The 16,489-nt window shown below is 45.0% G+C and overlaps 1 protein-coding gene and 1 non-coding gene across 15 annotated transcripts in view; both read right to left on the reverse strand.

The window, feature by feature from the left end:
- The window catches only part of Pum1 (pumilio RNA binding family member 1), a 119,036-nt gene that overhangs the window by 9,130 nt on the left and 93,417 nt on the right, over window positions 1-16,489 (reverse strand). For 8 of the 14 annotated variants that reach the window (XM_032896975.1, XM_032896951.1, XM_032896983.1 and 5 more), the window contains 5 exons: window positions 10,965-11,232; window positions 9,787-9,916; window positions 7,991-8,125; window positions 4,220-4,357; window positions 623-748 (listed from right to left, as the gene is read on the reverse strand). In XM_032896975.1, coding sequence (XP_032752866.1) covers window positions 623-748; window positions 4,220-4,357; window positions 7,991-8,125; window positions 9,787-9,916; window positions 10,965-11,232 — 797 coding nt within the window. The remainder of the gene's footprint in view (window positions 1-622; window positions 749-4,219; window positions 4,358-7,990; window positions 8,126-9,786; window positions 9,917-10,964; window positions 11,233-16,489) is intronic. The other 6 variants (XM_032896988.1, XM_032896969.1, XM_032896954.1 and 3 more) reach the window with 1 other exon arrangement.
- LOC116890448 lies at window positions 7,209-7,291 on the reverse strand. The gene has a single exon (XR_004386640.1). It is a non-coding gene; the product is annotated as a small nucleolar RNA SNORD103/SNORD85 (small nucleolar RNA).

Consider the following 16,489-nt stretch of genomic DNA (forward strand, 5'->3'; position numbering starts at 1 on the left):
AGCAAAAAACAAAAGAGAAAAGAAAATATACATAAAACAGTTCTGTGGATTACTGGGTCCTCCATCTGATTACTGTCTATCGCTCTTTAGAGGCAGAGGGCGGGGTAATGACAGAGCAGCACTCAAGTGCATCTGAATGGGAAGGAACCTGCAAGGAACTTCTAAATAGATAGGTGGTAACAATTTTTCTCTGTTATACAAAACAAGAACGCACTGTTACAAGACAGCAGACTATTTTTCTTTATATATTTATGGATTTACTTTCTAGCTGGGCTTTTCACAAATTACTAACTACAAAAAAGTAGGTCTATAATTATTTTAGAATCAGGGAAGGAGTGTTTGGGGAATAAAGAAATGTTTTCCTCTAATAGAAAGTGCGTCTTTCTGACACTCGGGTTGTTCACTATCGTATGAGAGTCACCACAGCACATTCGGTTTGTGTGCAATGAAGTGGAGACTTCCCACTCACAGGCCATGGTTTCGAATCATTGTCTATATTCATGGCACACACAGACCTGCAGGACACTGATGACATGCTTGCTAATGCTTTCTGCTTAGAAAACACACACGTCTGCCCACAGGAGTCCAGAGTCTGCAGCTCCTCCTCTGGAAACCATAGTACCTGCACGAGCTGCTCCGTGTGCTGGTGAAGCTCCTCCAGGATAGGGAGGGTCTGGTCGGGGAGACAGTGTTCCAGGATCCTCTGGATCACCCTACAGCCATATGGGTGCGTAGACAAAGCAAACACCTAGAGCAGACAGATCCAAGCCAATCGCTTCAGTGCTGGCACATCATCACCCCACCCACCTAGCATCACAGATACGCTCAACAGACTTTTTTTTTTTCTTCTTCTTCTTTTCGGATCTGGGGACCAAACCCAGGGCCTTGCGGTTGCTAGGCAAGCGCTCTACCACTGAGCTAAATCCCAAACCCAGCTCAACAGACTTATGTCGGTTAGAAATTCATACAAGTGGGTAAAGTAGCTGAAACGAACTTTTCCAGGAAGCCTCAAATGAAATAGAAATGAGGCAAGGTGATGATGCAAACTCCTCAGGAGGCAGGTGCACCTCTGAGTTCCACAACGGCCTGTTCTAGAGTTCCAGGACAGTCAGTCAGAGTTACACAGATAAATTCTGTCTCAAAAAACCAACTTCTCTCCCTCACCCCAAAAGTTTAAAAAAAAAAAAAAAAAAAGAAGAAGAAGAAGAAAATCAAAAGGGTCAACCAACTGCCTTTCCACAAGATAGAATGAAAACAGGAGGAGGAGGAGAAATTGGACATGTGGCCAGCACCTTTAATCTCAGCACTCAAGAGGCAGAGGGGGAGATCTACTCCAGGGAGGCCAGGGTAGCAAAACTAAGAAGGTTCCAGTAGGCGCCCGCTCACTGGTGGAGTGTTCGTAGCATACAGGCACACCACCAAGGAGCCTACATACTAGAAGTGATTAAATCTAAATGCTTCCACATAAACAGACTGTTGCACAAAATGCTGGCTAGGGTGCTGTTTGGTTCAGAACAAGTAACAAAGTGCATAAGCATTTAACGATCGTATTTTGACTTGACTTTTGTGGTACTGCAGATTGAACCAGGGGTTCTTTCTTGTGCTAGGCAAGTATCCCACAACTGAGCTGCATCCCCAGCCTACATCTCCAGGATCCTGATTCTGGCTTTTCCTAGCTGCATGGAAGTACTTATGGGAGCACAAGAGTTAATGTCTTTAATCCCGAACTCAGAAAACCAGGATAGGAGTATCATGAGGTTCAAGGCCAGCCATGTCTACACAGTAAGAGCCTGCCTCAAAACAGCAAAGGGGGGTTGGGGATTTAGCTCAGGGTTGGGGATTTAGCTCAGTGGTAGAGCGCTTGCCTAGCAAGTGCAAGGCCCTGGGTTCGGTCCCCCGCTCCGGAAAAAAAAACAAAACAAAACAAAAAACAAAAACAAAACCAGCAAAGGGGAAAAGATGACAGTTTCTATAAGCAGCAGCAGCAGCACACGAGTGCTTGCCTCCCTCCCTTGGGTGTCAGTGGACTGAGCACTCCCTATCTCACTAGCTGCCTGGCCCTACAGTTGCACCTATTATCTGCAACGCTGCAAAGACACTGCCTGCTCACGATCTACAACAGCTTGCAGTGGGTGGGTCGGTCTGATGCAGCTTGTATTTTAATGCTAAAACTGGTTCCTCAAGATATGGTTGACCCCCAAGGAGCAGATGATGCTCGCACATAGTCAAGTGATGTCACATGAACCTTCTCCCCAATTCAACTGGTCAATAAAAGGATAGAGCCAGTGATTGGGCAGTGACGGGAATAAGGTGGAACTGGAGGTCCCAGAGGAGAGTAGAGGGAGAGGAGAGGAAGAAGACCAAAGAGGAGGAAGCCACCATGGACCAGAGGCAGGAGAAACAGTTAAATAGCAAGGGGCTTGATAGCTGGGGAATGAGTTGGAATAGCCCTACATCTGCCCAATTTAAGCATTTAGCTTATAAATAACATCTGGATTTCGTGTCTTTTATATGGACTTATTAGGAACATAAAAACTCCAACAACAGTAGCTAACTTCACTGGGCACTATGTTTCCAAAACAAAAATCCTCTAAGACTAGGGCTGTCTCCAGAGTTCCCTGTCTAGAATGTCTACCCAGAATGCTGCTGGCAGAGCATGACATTTTTAAACCTAGACAGTGGCGCACAGACATCTACACTGAATATTGGTTTTTTAATTTTTGTTTTACCTCAGTGTGCCTAATGCTATATAAAATATGTGAAGTTGGTCTTTTACTAGATACAATAATTAGCCAAATGCTAGATCAAAGAAATACAAATACTGAAATCTAAGACTATCAATAGTCTTAATTTTCAAAGTGGCTGCAGCACATTTCTGAAGCATCCCACAATGCATGGTGGGGACTGCCTGTAGTATCTGGATCTCGTTCTCACTTCCCTCCTGAGGAATGGAATAGACTATTTCCCTATCAGCTGGCAATCTGAGCTTCTGTAAATGTTAATTCACCTTTCCTCCATTTCTCCCCTCCACATACTGTTTTCTTGGATTGCAATAGTTCTTTATCTAACCTAGCTGTCAGCTCTTGCGGTTCCAAAGGGGTGGCATTTAAGCCCTGGACTGGAGACAGCAGTGTGGCTGCAGCTGCAGGTCACTGGTTCCTCTCCACTCCCTCAAAATAAGCACAGCAATCATTTTTCTCCTTTGTTTTACTTTGTTGCATACTGTCATTAATTTAATGTTTTTATAGATTAAATTATATACAAATGTGTGTGTACCCACCAAAGCCAGAAAGAGGTATCTGATCCTCTGGAACTAGTTACAGATAGTTCTGAGTGGTCATGTGGGTTCTGGGAACCAAACCCAGGTCCCCTGCAAGAACGACAAGTGACCTTAACTACTGAGCCATCTCTCCAGCTCACACATCATCCCAGTGAACGAACGTTGTCTCTCTCCCCTCCACTAATCCTGAAACTCCCGGTATGTTAGTCCTGGACTCTGAGTCATCTTAAGCATGTTGTAAGTGAACAAGAACTGTCTTGGAAAAACTCTAAACCATGCTTCCATTTAAGCACTTCTTAGAGAAATATTTCCTCCTTTAAAAAAAAAAAAGAAGTCCTGACTCAAATGCCCAAAAAAGAAAGTTTATTTAATGCCCAATCCCATTAACTACAGCAAGGCAGGAAATTATTATTTTTGGCAAAGAAACTAACAATTATATTCAATTTAGAGCCACTCAGAAAAATAATGGCATAATATGGTAACAACTTTAGCCCAGGCATGGCTATGCCCACTTGGAGGGCTGGAATACTACAAAGCTGAGCCTAGCCTGGGCTCCACAGCAAGACCCCACCCAGTTCAACACCAAAGCAGTGCAGTGCTGGAGGTGAGGGTCCTGTAAACGTCACACAACCATGGCCCACACCCTCAGAAAGCTGTAGGCAAAGACGCCCGGTTATGTTAAAGATCGTGATCAATCATGATCTGCAAGATTCTATCTTAATTTTTTTATGTAACAAAAGATTTGAAAACTCAGATTAAAAACTAGCCATGGGAAAAATAATCCTTCAGATATTAATACATCTTAACAGTTCTGCTACCAACAGCAGACCCCAGAGAGTAAAGGGAAGACCACATGTTCTGGTGGATGCCACTGCACATGACTGCTTCTGAACAGAGTGAAATAAACGCATGGGGACAACATGACCCTAAGTGACTTACCTGCCCCTTGAATGCATCGATGATGAACTGCAAAGACTGGGGCTGTACACATTCAATGCACTTCTGAACCACATGGTTGCCATTCTGGTCTTTCACACACTTCAGGACATGGCCATCTAGCTCCCGCACCATCTCGTTCTATTAGAGACAAAGATGAGAAGGCACCACCAGAATCACAGCCAGCAAACATCCAGATAGTCCCCACTCCCTACCAAGCAGAATCACAGCCAGCAAACATCCAGACAGTCCCCACCCCTACCAAGGAGCAAGCACTGCCGAGAGAGAGCCATGACAACCAAAGTCAACGGTAGCCAAGCAACATCGCAGCGAGTGAGAGAGCAGGTGGGACATAAAATGATATTAAACTTGGAAAAGACTCGTCCAGGCTCTAAAAACCGGCTTTCAAAACCATGACACCAGCAGGGTGCAGTGGAACACACCTCTACTCTAGGTCTTAGAAGCTGAGGCAGAATTGGAGTTGCTACAAAGCAACTTCTAGGCCAGCCTATACTACACCTAGCAAAGCCTTTTTAAAAACATGCCAGGGTTTGGTGGTACAACCTGTACTGATAGCACAGCAACAGGTTCAAAGGTTCAAGGCCAGTTTTATCAACGCCAACTTGAGCTACATGAGACTCTAAAAACCTAAAAACTACCAAAGTCCTCTTCAAATAGGAAAAAAGTCATGAAGCAGGAAGGACTGAAAAGCTCATACAATTCCACACACTTGTGTCCTGACAACCATGTAAGCTTCTATTACTAATAAGCACTTAATCTAGAAAGATCCAAGAGCTGAGAATGTATGCTTTAGCTCCCTCTTAACAGATCACATAGGAAGCATGGAGGCAGACAAATTACACAACTTGTTGAAAAAGATCTGGACTGCCAAGCCTCAAACCCAAGCAATGGAGCGCCATGATGCAGCCTGTGTTTGCCGGGCAACCACCTGAGAATTCCATAATTACCTGCAGCCCTTCCAGCCACAGAAAAACAAACTGACAACTCAAGTTACCTATTTAAAACATGTAATTCTAGTACATGAGAGGTGAAGGCAGGAGGACTGCCTCCTTGCCAGGACATAAAATCTATAGGCAGCCATTGGTGGTGATGGTACACATCTAGGAAGATTAAGACTGTTAGAGAATCCAAGAGTTTTAAGGTTAACCTAGACATGCTAAGAACACGTCTCAAAGGGCTCCTACCTTTGGTAGAACCAAGGTACATGGGGACAGACAAAAGGCGATACAATACAAATTTCAGAGCAGTCACACTATGACTCCCAGTGTCTGACTTATCCACTGATTAAAGTCAATAGGAATGATTTTCTCAATTCATTAATGGTGTCCAAACAGTGAATAAAGACGACAGATAGACACAGAGTGCAACAACAATGGATAAGATTCTTTTTTTTTTTTTTCTTTTTTCTTTTTTTCGGAGCTGGGGACCGAACCCAGGGCCTTGCGCTTCCTAGGCAAGCGCTCTACCACTGAGCTAAATCCCCAACCCCAATGGATAAGATTCTTACTGGAACCTTCTTCCTGCATCCAGAAGGGAAAGATAATACATTTCTGTTGTTTGTTCCCAGAATGGGAACTGAGTAAGATCCTAATATGGAAATTTCATTAGTGGGCCGTGTTATTACTAATCCAACCCATAAACTTAGACTCACTGAGAAAGGCATCATAGTGACACATATGAGGGAGTTTAAAAGACCTGGCAAGCTGACATTCCTTGCCTCACATCGTCTATATGGAAACACAGAATCTGGCTGGCCAGGCATCTGCTCCCCAATGTCCCTGTTGATTCTATCTGCACTTCTTTGTATTTCTGCGAGAACGCCACAGCCACTGTGACATGGCACCACTCACAAACAGTGACTGCATCCCTGAGGTATGAGCTGTAGAGCAAATGAGACATCCGTCCCTAACAGAAGACACTCAACACTCACTATGGCCTAGTCAAAGGAGCATTTACTAAACCAACACTAGAAAAAGCCTTATTTTTGGCCAGGGATACATACTCACAGAACTGATAAAACTTGTCTACTAAAATAAAGCATAGTCCACAGCAGAAGAGTAGTCTCGGGGTTGGGGATTTAGCTCAGTGGTAGAGCGCTTGCCTAGGAAGCGCAAGGCCGTGGGTTTGGTCCCCAGCTCCAAAACGAGAACAAAAAAAGAAGAGTAGTCTCACCTCAGAACAAAGTGCCACAGAGAAAGAGCTAGAAAAAGGACAAGTGGAACAACTCTGCATGGGGGCACAAGCCCACGACCCCAGCTTCTCATGATTCGCCAAAGCAGGAGTCTTTCAAGGCCTGGAGTGGGCAGTTAGCCAACCTGTATAAAGCCCTACCTTCAACCCTACATTGCCACAAAAGTGGAAAGAGGAAGAATCAGAGAGAAGAACAGAGAGGCAAAGAAGAGCAACAGCCCTTCTGGGAAAGACACGAAATGGTGAAAAGCTGGCAAAGGCCTTCTCAGCGAGGAAGGGGAAGAGGGGACATCATATACAACGGCCAGAACAGCTGGTTTCTTTTGTTAAGTGGCTATCATGATGGAAGAGAAAGAAGATTCTAGGGGGGGCAGCAACAGAATTAAAGATAATTCACTGAGCCACAAAACCCTGAGGTTATTAAAACTCATAATGCCTGAGTGAATGGCAAATGCCAGCCTCGGTCTGCCTGTGATGACAAACAGCACCGATCTTGGAGAATGGAGTCTGGCTATCTGGCTTTCTATGGGTGCCTTCAAATTTGGGATACTCCTCAAGCATCTGGCTCCAATGTGCTAGGACGCCACTGTGTACACCCACACTCAACTAGACAGTGCTTTCTTATCTGTTCTGCACATATGGCCCAGGTCTGTCTCCAACCACACCCATCTTCAGTCGCCTAGCTATGAGACTCAGCCTCCAGTGCTCCAGGCTCCACCAGCCTTCAACTGCCATCATCTACATGATGGAATTGGTCTGAATCAGAGCTAGTGGGATCCTGTCTGGCTCAGAACGAGTCCATATCAAAGGTTCTCACCAACGAACTTTGTCCTCAGTGAGGGCAAGTGGGTCATCACCGCCAGACAATAGTTAACCCCACCGCTGAGAAGGCTGAGGGAGCTCAGAGCACCAAGGCTGAGGAGTGCAGGCCAGGGGCCTTGGTGCCACCTGGCACAAATAGCTGTGGTGTGTGTGCCTTCCCTATCTGTGGGCCTCTTGGGTGACCCCCCCCCCAAATCCATCCCTATCCACAGAAACTAGCTGCTTGGGCCTCGGTTCCCTTTCTTCTGTCTAACTCTCCCCAGCCTTGATTCTGCAGTGGAGGGGGTGAGGGCCTCCCCCACGGGCAGCATTGTTTCCCACTGCTCCTGTACACCACAGTGTGGAGAAGGCAGGGTCCCAGCCCTAGTCATGTCCACGCTGCCCACTGCTGACACACAGCAAGCAGGCTTCAGCATGTGACCAGTGAACAAGAGGAAGAGTGAAGGAAGATGGCCCGTGGGCTGAATCACAGTTCAGGTTTGCTGGGATGTTTGGTGCCACTTATGGGCAATAAGCAGATTTAACTTATTCAGTTACTCAGGCTACACTGGAACCAAAGAGATGAGGCTGCAAACTATCTGATCCTCTAGAATCTTGTGAACTAACCGGGCAATTCCTGCTTGCTCTGCCAACGGGAAGCCATGAGTACAACCATAAACCACAAAGCTCCAGACTGACAGTCTTCACAGTTCACTGTACAAACCACAGAGACACCAAGAGAAAAGTGAAAAGGAAACTTACAATTACCTGCTGGTCTGAGGGAATAAATTCCAAAGCTTTCTGGATGACTCGGCAGCCATACATCTGCAGTGCCAATGATAGGACGTGGCCTCGAATCCGTTCAGCCAAAGCCAGCTTCTGTTCATGGCTGCCAAACTGGACGGGGTATATGAGAGACACTGTTACTCAAGTAAAGGAGAAGGACCAGAGAAAACAAAGTTCTCCTTAACCTGTGTTGTGTCCAGCCTCCGCCTCTTGCTGTCCTACTGCCTACAATCACATGTATCTTAAAGAGCCCTGAAGAGTTAAAGCACTAACACTCCTTTCTGAAAGAAGGGAGCCAGACACCCGTTACTCTAAGTAGATGGAAGCGGCTTCAGGGTTCCACATGCCTCAGAGTGACAGAGTTAACTGTGATGCATGGGCAGACATATGCAAGGTCTGTGGCAGGCAAGCCAAGTGACTGCCAAGTGTGAGGTGAAGTACACACAACACTCATGGATTAGTGTCTTTCAAGGAACCTGAAAGGTGACATTGCACAGAATTAAAGTTCTCCCAAAAATTGTTTTCCAACCTTGGCTGTTTGCAGTCATTTGAATACAATCATCATCCAAGCTCTATGTTCCACTCATGGGTCTAGGGAAGATCTCTGGCTTGCTCTAAATCACAAAACTACACACACGCCACATTTGTTCTGACACCCAGCTGCACAGCACCCTAACTCAGTGACATAATGGCAGCGAAAAGAGAATCAGAGAGGCACAGAGGCCAGTTTCTTAGAGCAGCTGAGTATCTGTGAGGAAGTGAACCGGTAAAGTCTGAAAGAGCCGCTCTTAAAGCTTCATACAAATAGTAAGAGGCTGTGAGATTTTGTGATGTTAGCAGCAGGTAAGCTTAGAGGTCCAGTAACTGTCCCCAGACCTAATCTTCTCCCTCAGTGTTTCTGCAGCATCCAACAGCTTGAAGCTGCTGACAGTAAGAAATGACAACAATAGCATTATTATAACGTTAATAAAAACTTAAAAAAAATAAAATAAAATAAATCCCGTCTTTGAAATTTGAGCTTAAAAGACGGAGCAGACAATATTCACCACTAATTTACTCCCAAAGACTCAATCAAGTTAATGGGCAAAAGAAGGTGATGAGGCCAAAGGAGGTCTCCAAACATTGCCTCAGGGCATGGTGGGAAAGCGGAGGCTGGGCTGCCTTCCATTGCTCCTCATGCTTGCACTGCGTTGCAGTGATGCTGCCGCTAAACTACCATGTGACCATCTGGACACTGAGGTAGAGGCTGCAGAGTGGGGCTCAGCACTTAGGACAAGCTTCATGACAAGCTTCATGCTTCCAAAGGACCTGAGTTTGATTCCTAGCACAACCGCTTGGTTCGAGTTTCAAGGGATCTTATGTCTCAAGCCTCTTCAGGCAACCACCCTATCTCCCCATATATTAACATTATTTTTTAAAAAACAATCTCTCTTAATGCACTCAGGCAGGGTGGTGCGTGCCTTTAATCCCAGCCCTTGGAAGACAGAGACAGAGGCAGGTGGATTCCTGAGTTCAAGCCCAGTCTGGTCTACAGTCTGTGCTGGGTCTCAAGTAGGAGCGTAGAAGCAGTGATCACACCATACTCCCAAATCATCTAACACACCCAGGAGCACAATGGTGGCTGATCGGGAACTGGAGAAACACTGAAAACACTCTTCTCTGAGAAGACCTTAATGGCTGGAATGAGCTTTTGTGCTTCAAAAAGCCAACAAAAGTCAAATGCTCTGAAGATTCTCAAAGTCAAAGTGTGGGGGAAAAAAAAAAAGACATACTTCAAAGAACTTCTGAATGACGTAATTTCCAAACACATCCACCATAAGTTGGTACGCAGCCTGCAGGATTTCGTTGAAGACAAGCTGGCGCTCAGCTGCTGTGGCTCGCTCTAGTTTCAGCTGAATGAATCTGGAGAACAGAGTGAAGGGGCAATGAAACCACACAGAGAGACTTGCAATGTGAGGGCATCACTTGATAGACAAGCTCTGCAACATTTGGACCATGAGCCCAATAAATGCACTGGGTTTTGTTTTATTTTGTTTGCCTATTTTTTAAGGGTCTCACTACGTAGACCAGGCTGGCCTCAAACATAAGATCATCCTGCCTCTGCCTCCCCAAGTGCTGAGATAGCAGTCCCTCATCAGAATGGCCCTGACCCCATTCTATAACCCACATCGGTAAAGAGAGTCATTCATTATCTTCTGAATTGGCCCCCCTGCTTGACTCCTTCAGGAAAATCCTTGCTGTCTCCACTGTCCTCCACTCCTCAGGGAAGGCAGCTAAGAGAAGCACCAAAGCAGGGAAACCATTAGGAGTTTCCCTGAATACAGACAGGAAGAACCACAACAGAGATTGGATGGAGGGTGAGTGGCACTGTCTCACCTCGCCGGGTCTCTAGGCCCAGTGCAACCCTCTGGGCAGCTGCTGGTGTAGTAGGAATGAGAGCAAATGCTAGACCTGTTGTGCTCCTGGGAACTGAGGACCCACACTGTCTCCTCCATAAGAGGCCTTATAGTGCTGACCTATGCACAGGGCTTCCTGGGAAGGTTAATTCTTCATGCATAAAGATGGGTGTAATTAGTGCACAGTAAAATGTCTGAACTTGTAACAATCCCCCTGCCTCTGTCTCATGGATACTGGGATTATAGGTTATGTGCAACCATAGCCAGAGGCAGACAACAGCATTTTAAGATTCTTGTGGAGCAGAAACACAGAGTACTTGCTCATAAAAGTAAAAAAGTTGCTCAAAGACAACCATGGTCCAGACCACTAAGATGTTTTAAACGTGTGGCCATCTAAAGATCTCCATGCCTCCATCCCCTCAGAAACAAACCCTGAGAGACGCAGCAGAGGCATATTGTGAGTCACGTCTCTGTGCTGCGGTGTATTCCTATCTGAGGCATGGAATCCAGGGCACAGACTTTAGTTATTCTGGGGGCCAAAGCCAGGTCCTTACCTAGAACCATGCTGGTCTTGGGAAAATTCCATTATATGCCCAGCAATCTCCCGCAGTTGTAAATTAGGGTACCGGTTGTTTCGAAAGTCTTCCAGAAGTCTGCTCCTGCCAGAGGGCATAACATCAGACATTCCGTATCTCAAACGAGAGGAAGAAAAAAGGGTGCTGCTGGGGCTGAAAAGGCTGGAGGCACTGCTCGCACTGCGGTACTTGGCTTCGGCACCGGGAGCAGCAGAGATGTATCTTCCACTGCCGTTCGTGAGTCCTCCTGTTGGTTACAGAACAAAAAGACCTGAGTCCACGCTTAGGGAAGGAGCCTCATCTAGGAGGAAGAATCACCGCTGCACCATCTACACCACTCCTGCACCTCCACAGCCTCCCCGTCTCTCCTCCTACGGCACTGTGCTAGGATCAGGCAGTTTTCCCCACTACCGTGGCTTTCCAAGGCCTACACACCAATCTGAAGGAAACATCTGCACAGAGATTAAGAAAGAAGTATCTATTTTGGTTTTTTGTTTGTTTGTTTGTTTTGGTTTTGTTTTAACTAGTGCTAGCAAACCAGTGCTAGCAAAATTGCTATAAGGCTGGAGGTACAGCTTAAAGATGAAGCACTTGCTAACATGTGTCAGGACCTAGGTTCAATCCCCAGTACTACCTAAAAAGGAGAAAACAAAACCAACCAGTAAAAAAATGGAGCAATATACTATGTTTCCTTAATAAATCAAATGAGGCACAGCACCTACAGTAAGGACTCAGAAAACACAAAGCACACAATGAGGCCTCTTCTGAGCTTGTCACTTCGAGCACTGTAGGGACTCATTCCATTCCTAAGTCACCTTCCCTCCCAACTGAAGCCCACCCATTAAGATCAGTACAAACAGGGGTGTGGATACTGCATTTGCTTGGGAATGTACGAAGAGGGAATAAAATCAGGACATCCTAATGTATGGACAGGAAATTCCTGGAAAGCTTTTTGTGAAGGAATGACTTCAAGGCAGGTGGTAGGTCTGAGGTCCTCATCAACAGGTGACTGTGAACACTCATTCCTGTGAGAGGAAGCTCACGTGGCATGGCACGTCCGTGTACTGCTGCTGATGGTGACCAGGTTACAAATGTGTGTCCCTACACAACAAGATGGCATCCCAACCAAAAGACTTAACAAAAAGCAGCCCTGGGCTAGGGTGTAGGTCAATGGTAGAGTCTGTGCCTAATATAGGTATGATACTGGGCTCCACCTGGCAAAACACAGGCACAGACGTGAGCGCGCGCACACACACGCACGCACGCACGCAGAGGAAAGTAGCATAGTTACATAGATTTACAGATAGATTTTTTCAATCATTCTTACAATGGTTCACATAGTTCTTGTTGTAGCTTTTGAACTGTTTGGGTTTTTCAAAGACGGGATTTCTCTGTGTAGCCCTGCTTGTCCTCAAACTCAGAGACGCACTTGCTTCTGACTCCCAAGTGCCAGGATTAAAGGTTTGGCTCCACCATACCTGGCTTGGTGTTTTTGTTTTAATTTTTACTGTATATCGAGAACATAAAATCGTATGGCATTCAGAAGAAAGGCTGCCATGGGGCAGTCTTTCAGTGTGTGCTACTCAAAAGCTCCATCACTGAAGTGCACCCCAGCACAGGAATGTTTTTCTCCAATCACTGTAAACAAACCGACCTAAAACAGCCTAAGTATTAAGAAACACATCAACTCCAAATCCATGGACAACTGCCTACTTCCATCTCTCCGTGCTCTGAACAGAATTTGCCTCAGCATTTAATGGCAAGTACAAACAGAGACCTAGCTTGGCTTTTTTCACAAATTCCAGGACCCAACTTCCAAAGTAAAGGTCTCCCTCTGAGTGACAGAACGGCAACACTAACAGCTCAGCATTACACTGTGGAGAGCAGTGTGTGAACATCTAAGCTACTTCTTCACAGGTGCTGCCTATGGGTCATGGGTACATGTACCTAACAGGAAACTAGAACTAGGAGGGAAAAGAACCAGGCATCCAAAAATGCAAGGCATAGTCCTAACAGCCAGAACAAAAGCCAGGCCCTTGGCCCAAAGCGCCATGTGCCTTATGTTGAGGCTCAGTTACGTCAACCGTTTTCGTTCTTTGGGGTGCTGCTAAGTCTCACATGTCACAGTACTCCTGAACACAAGTGGATTTGTTCAAGAAGACAAGAGCAGCCTAAGGACACTCTCTACGACAGTAAGAAACCTTGCTCTTCTGACTGGAGAGAGGACAAAGAAACAGTCACAAGGTCGGTGAAGCAGCAGGCACTACAGATGCGGTGCTCATAACAAACATACAAGGAGGACCAGCACAAACACACATGGCTTCTGAAGTCACACCAGGCACTGTGCTAGCAGGTCACTGAAAAAGGCAGAAGATACGTGGAAAAGAAGCCAGGCCTTGGGCAACTAAGTCAATAATGGAACAAACTAACCCTCAACACTACCCTGCACTTCTCAATTTCCAGTTATGCACTAATAAATTCGGTGCTGTTGAAGCTAACATTAACTAGACTTCGTTATTGTGGCCAAAATTATACTAATACATACTTCAAAGGGCTAGAAGGAACGATAGCGAATATGCCCATAAGTTATATATTTCTACATTTATGCTCAAGTTTTGACATACTGACTCTTTTATTACTGAAAAAAAGTATACACAAATCTCTGAGAGAAACACAACTCACAGATGTACCCTGCAGAGGTCAAGTAGGATTTATCTATGCATTAACCTAAGACAGCAAGTTTTGTTTAAGATTAAAGTTCTCTGGTCCTTTCTGAAAAAACAGTCTAACAAACAGATTTTCAGTATTTACTGACCAAATGGCTCTTGGATTAGGAATGTGAGAAGTAGCAGTTAACAATCCAGTTCCTAGCAGTCAGTCTACCTGCAAGTACCAGGCAACCGAAAGCCTTTTATGAAAGAGACAATTAACATGGGCTTTAAAAAGCTGGCTGAACTTTCCCATATTCTGTAGTGTTTGGACAGTGTCTTAAAGCACCATTCCACAGAAATTAAGGGCTTACATAGTCTACTTATATTATGTCATAGCTATTTAAAGGCTGAGTTCCTGGCATCGTCATCACACACACACACCCCACACTACCATCCACCCACCACCTCCCCCCTCCCCAGTCTCTCTCTCCACTGTAATGAGGACTGAAGCTCCGACATTCACATTAGGTTAAAAACTCAACCACTGGCTACATCCTCACCTCCAACATTTAATAGAGGCTGCAATGCTCACTGATGTCTTAACACATCATGTTAGTCCTAAACTAAAGAAAGCTTAGTACATTAAAAATGTATCCAGGCGGGGTTGGGGATTTGGCTCAGTGGTAGAGCGCTTACCTAGGAAGCGCAAGGTCCTGGGTTCGGTCCCCAGCCCCGGAAAAAAAAAAAAAAATGTATCCAGGCAGTGAGACTCATAGATGGCAGGGCCCAGGGAGAGACTCCTGCTTCTGTGTTGCTTTTGAACCTGGATAAGGTTCAGGCAGAAAAGACTTCTATGTGATAAAGAAAAAAAGAAACGGTCTCCAAGTGTGGCTCTCAATCCCTGCAGCACTAGTGAGGCTCAGGCAGCGATCTGAGTTTGAGGCCAGTCTAGCCTACAAAGAAAGACCCTGTCTCAAGAAGAAAACAAAACCCCTAAATGGTAGGTAGTAGAACTTTTTCACCTTAAACAGAGTACAAGAGGACTTGGGTGTGCTTCAACTGTGGAGGTGGGAACAGGCACAACTTACCCAAGTTCCACAAGCCTGCCTGAGGACTGCAGACTGTATATAAGCCCAAGCAAATTCACTCAGCAAGTTCTGATTCTCAAGAGCTAAGGCACAACCTAGGGGCTGCAGAAAACCATGTGCACTGAGAAACAAACCAGGGAACAGGAACGTAATGGGTCACAGACGTTGCATGGATAAGCAGGACAGGCAAAACTAACACCAGACTTCTAGAACATCCACAACAGAGTAGACATCCCTCCTCACACCTTTCCTGAGAGAGGTCCTTGAAGCTTAAGAGTGCAATCACAGACTCCATCTTCTAATCCACATGTGCACTGAGAGGGGCTCCATGACAACAGCTCGACTATGTGGAAGAACTGCTTGCTTAGACTCACATTTTGTATGTTTTTCCCAAGCTTTTGGGTGTGTGTGTGTGTGTGTGTGTGTGTGTGTGTTTTGATATATATATATATATAAAATATATATATAATATATAAATATATATAATATATATATAATATATAAATATATTATATATAATGTGAGGAAGAGACTGGAGGAAGGGTGATGTCAGTGGAGGTCTATAAAGACAACTCCCTCAAGTTAGTATCACCTTTATGTGGGTCCTGGGCAACCAACTGAGGTCACCAGGGTTACATGGCAAGAGTTGTACCAGCTGAGGTACGGAACCAGCCCTAACTGTATTATAAATGAAGATGAAATGGACAAATCTGGAGAGCCCAATCTCCATTACCAAACTGACTTAAGAGACACAAAACCTGCCAGTTGGCAGCGTCACATGCAAGCCTAGTCTATATGGTGAGTTCCAGGAAAGCCAGAGTAAGACCCTATCTCAGAAAAATAAAACAGAGACCAGTGGTAACAACGAAAATGACAAGTGTTGGTGAATTAAAGCACACCATTAATCCACCGATTGGGAGCAAGACAAGTGGATCTCTTTATTTCAAGGCCAGTCTTATCAATACGGACAGAGCTACATAGAGAAACCCTGCCATGAAAAACAAAAGAGGAAAAGGGGAGAGGGGACGACAGACTGAAAAAACCTAAAGCCAGGGATAAAACACCAGACATAAGAAAAGTAACTAAAACCTTGGAAATGGTTTTAACTGGTGAATTTGCAAACAAATAAAGGAAAAACAATCCCTGGACTATACAACTTCCAGAAACTACCAGAGACATAGGTCAGGTCAATACCAACCTGACAACAGGTATTACACAGAATACCTGCACTTCACTAATACAGACGTATAACAAAATCTTCACAAAATGAGTCCTACCATGATCAACAAAGACAGAAAGTACTTGACAATATCAAAATCCATCTTAAAAAAAAAAAAAAAAAAAGAAAAGAAACCATACTAACTTGTGATCTTGTGATAGTGGCAAGTTTTCTCATCTTCATAAAGGTCCACCACAATGACCAACTGCCAACAACTTCAGGGCAAATGAACAAACATTATCCCCAGGACCTGGACACAGCCAAAATAATACACTCCTCTCTGTTCTGCTATCTAGAAATCCTAGAGATTTACCTAAAACCTAAGACCATTAGAATAAACAAAACCATTTTCTGGATAAGATGTCTTGGTTAGGGTTTTACTGCTGTGAACAGGCACCATGACCAAGGAAACTCTTATAGGGACAACATTTATTTGGGAGCTGGCATAAAGATTCAGAGACACTTTTAATAATAAGATGGCACAAAACAGACCAAAAAGACTGTTCAATGGGTAAAACTGTTTGTCACCGAGGCTAGTGACATGAG

Source organism: Rattus rattus, chromosome 1 (genome assembly GCF_011064425.1).
Source record: "Rattus rattus isolate New Zealand chromosome 1, Rrattus_CSIRO_v1, whole genome shotgun sequence".
Taxonomy (NCBI): Eukaryota; Metazoa; Chordata; class Mammalia; order Rodentia; family Muridae; genus Rattus; species Rattus rattus.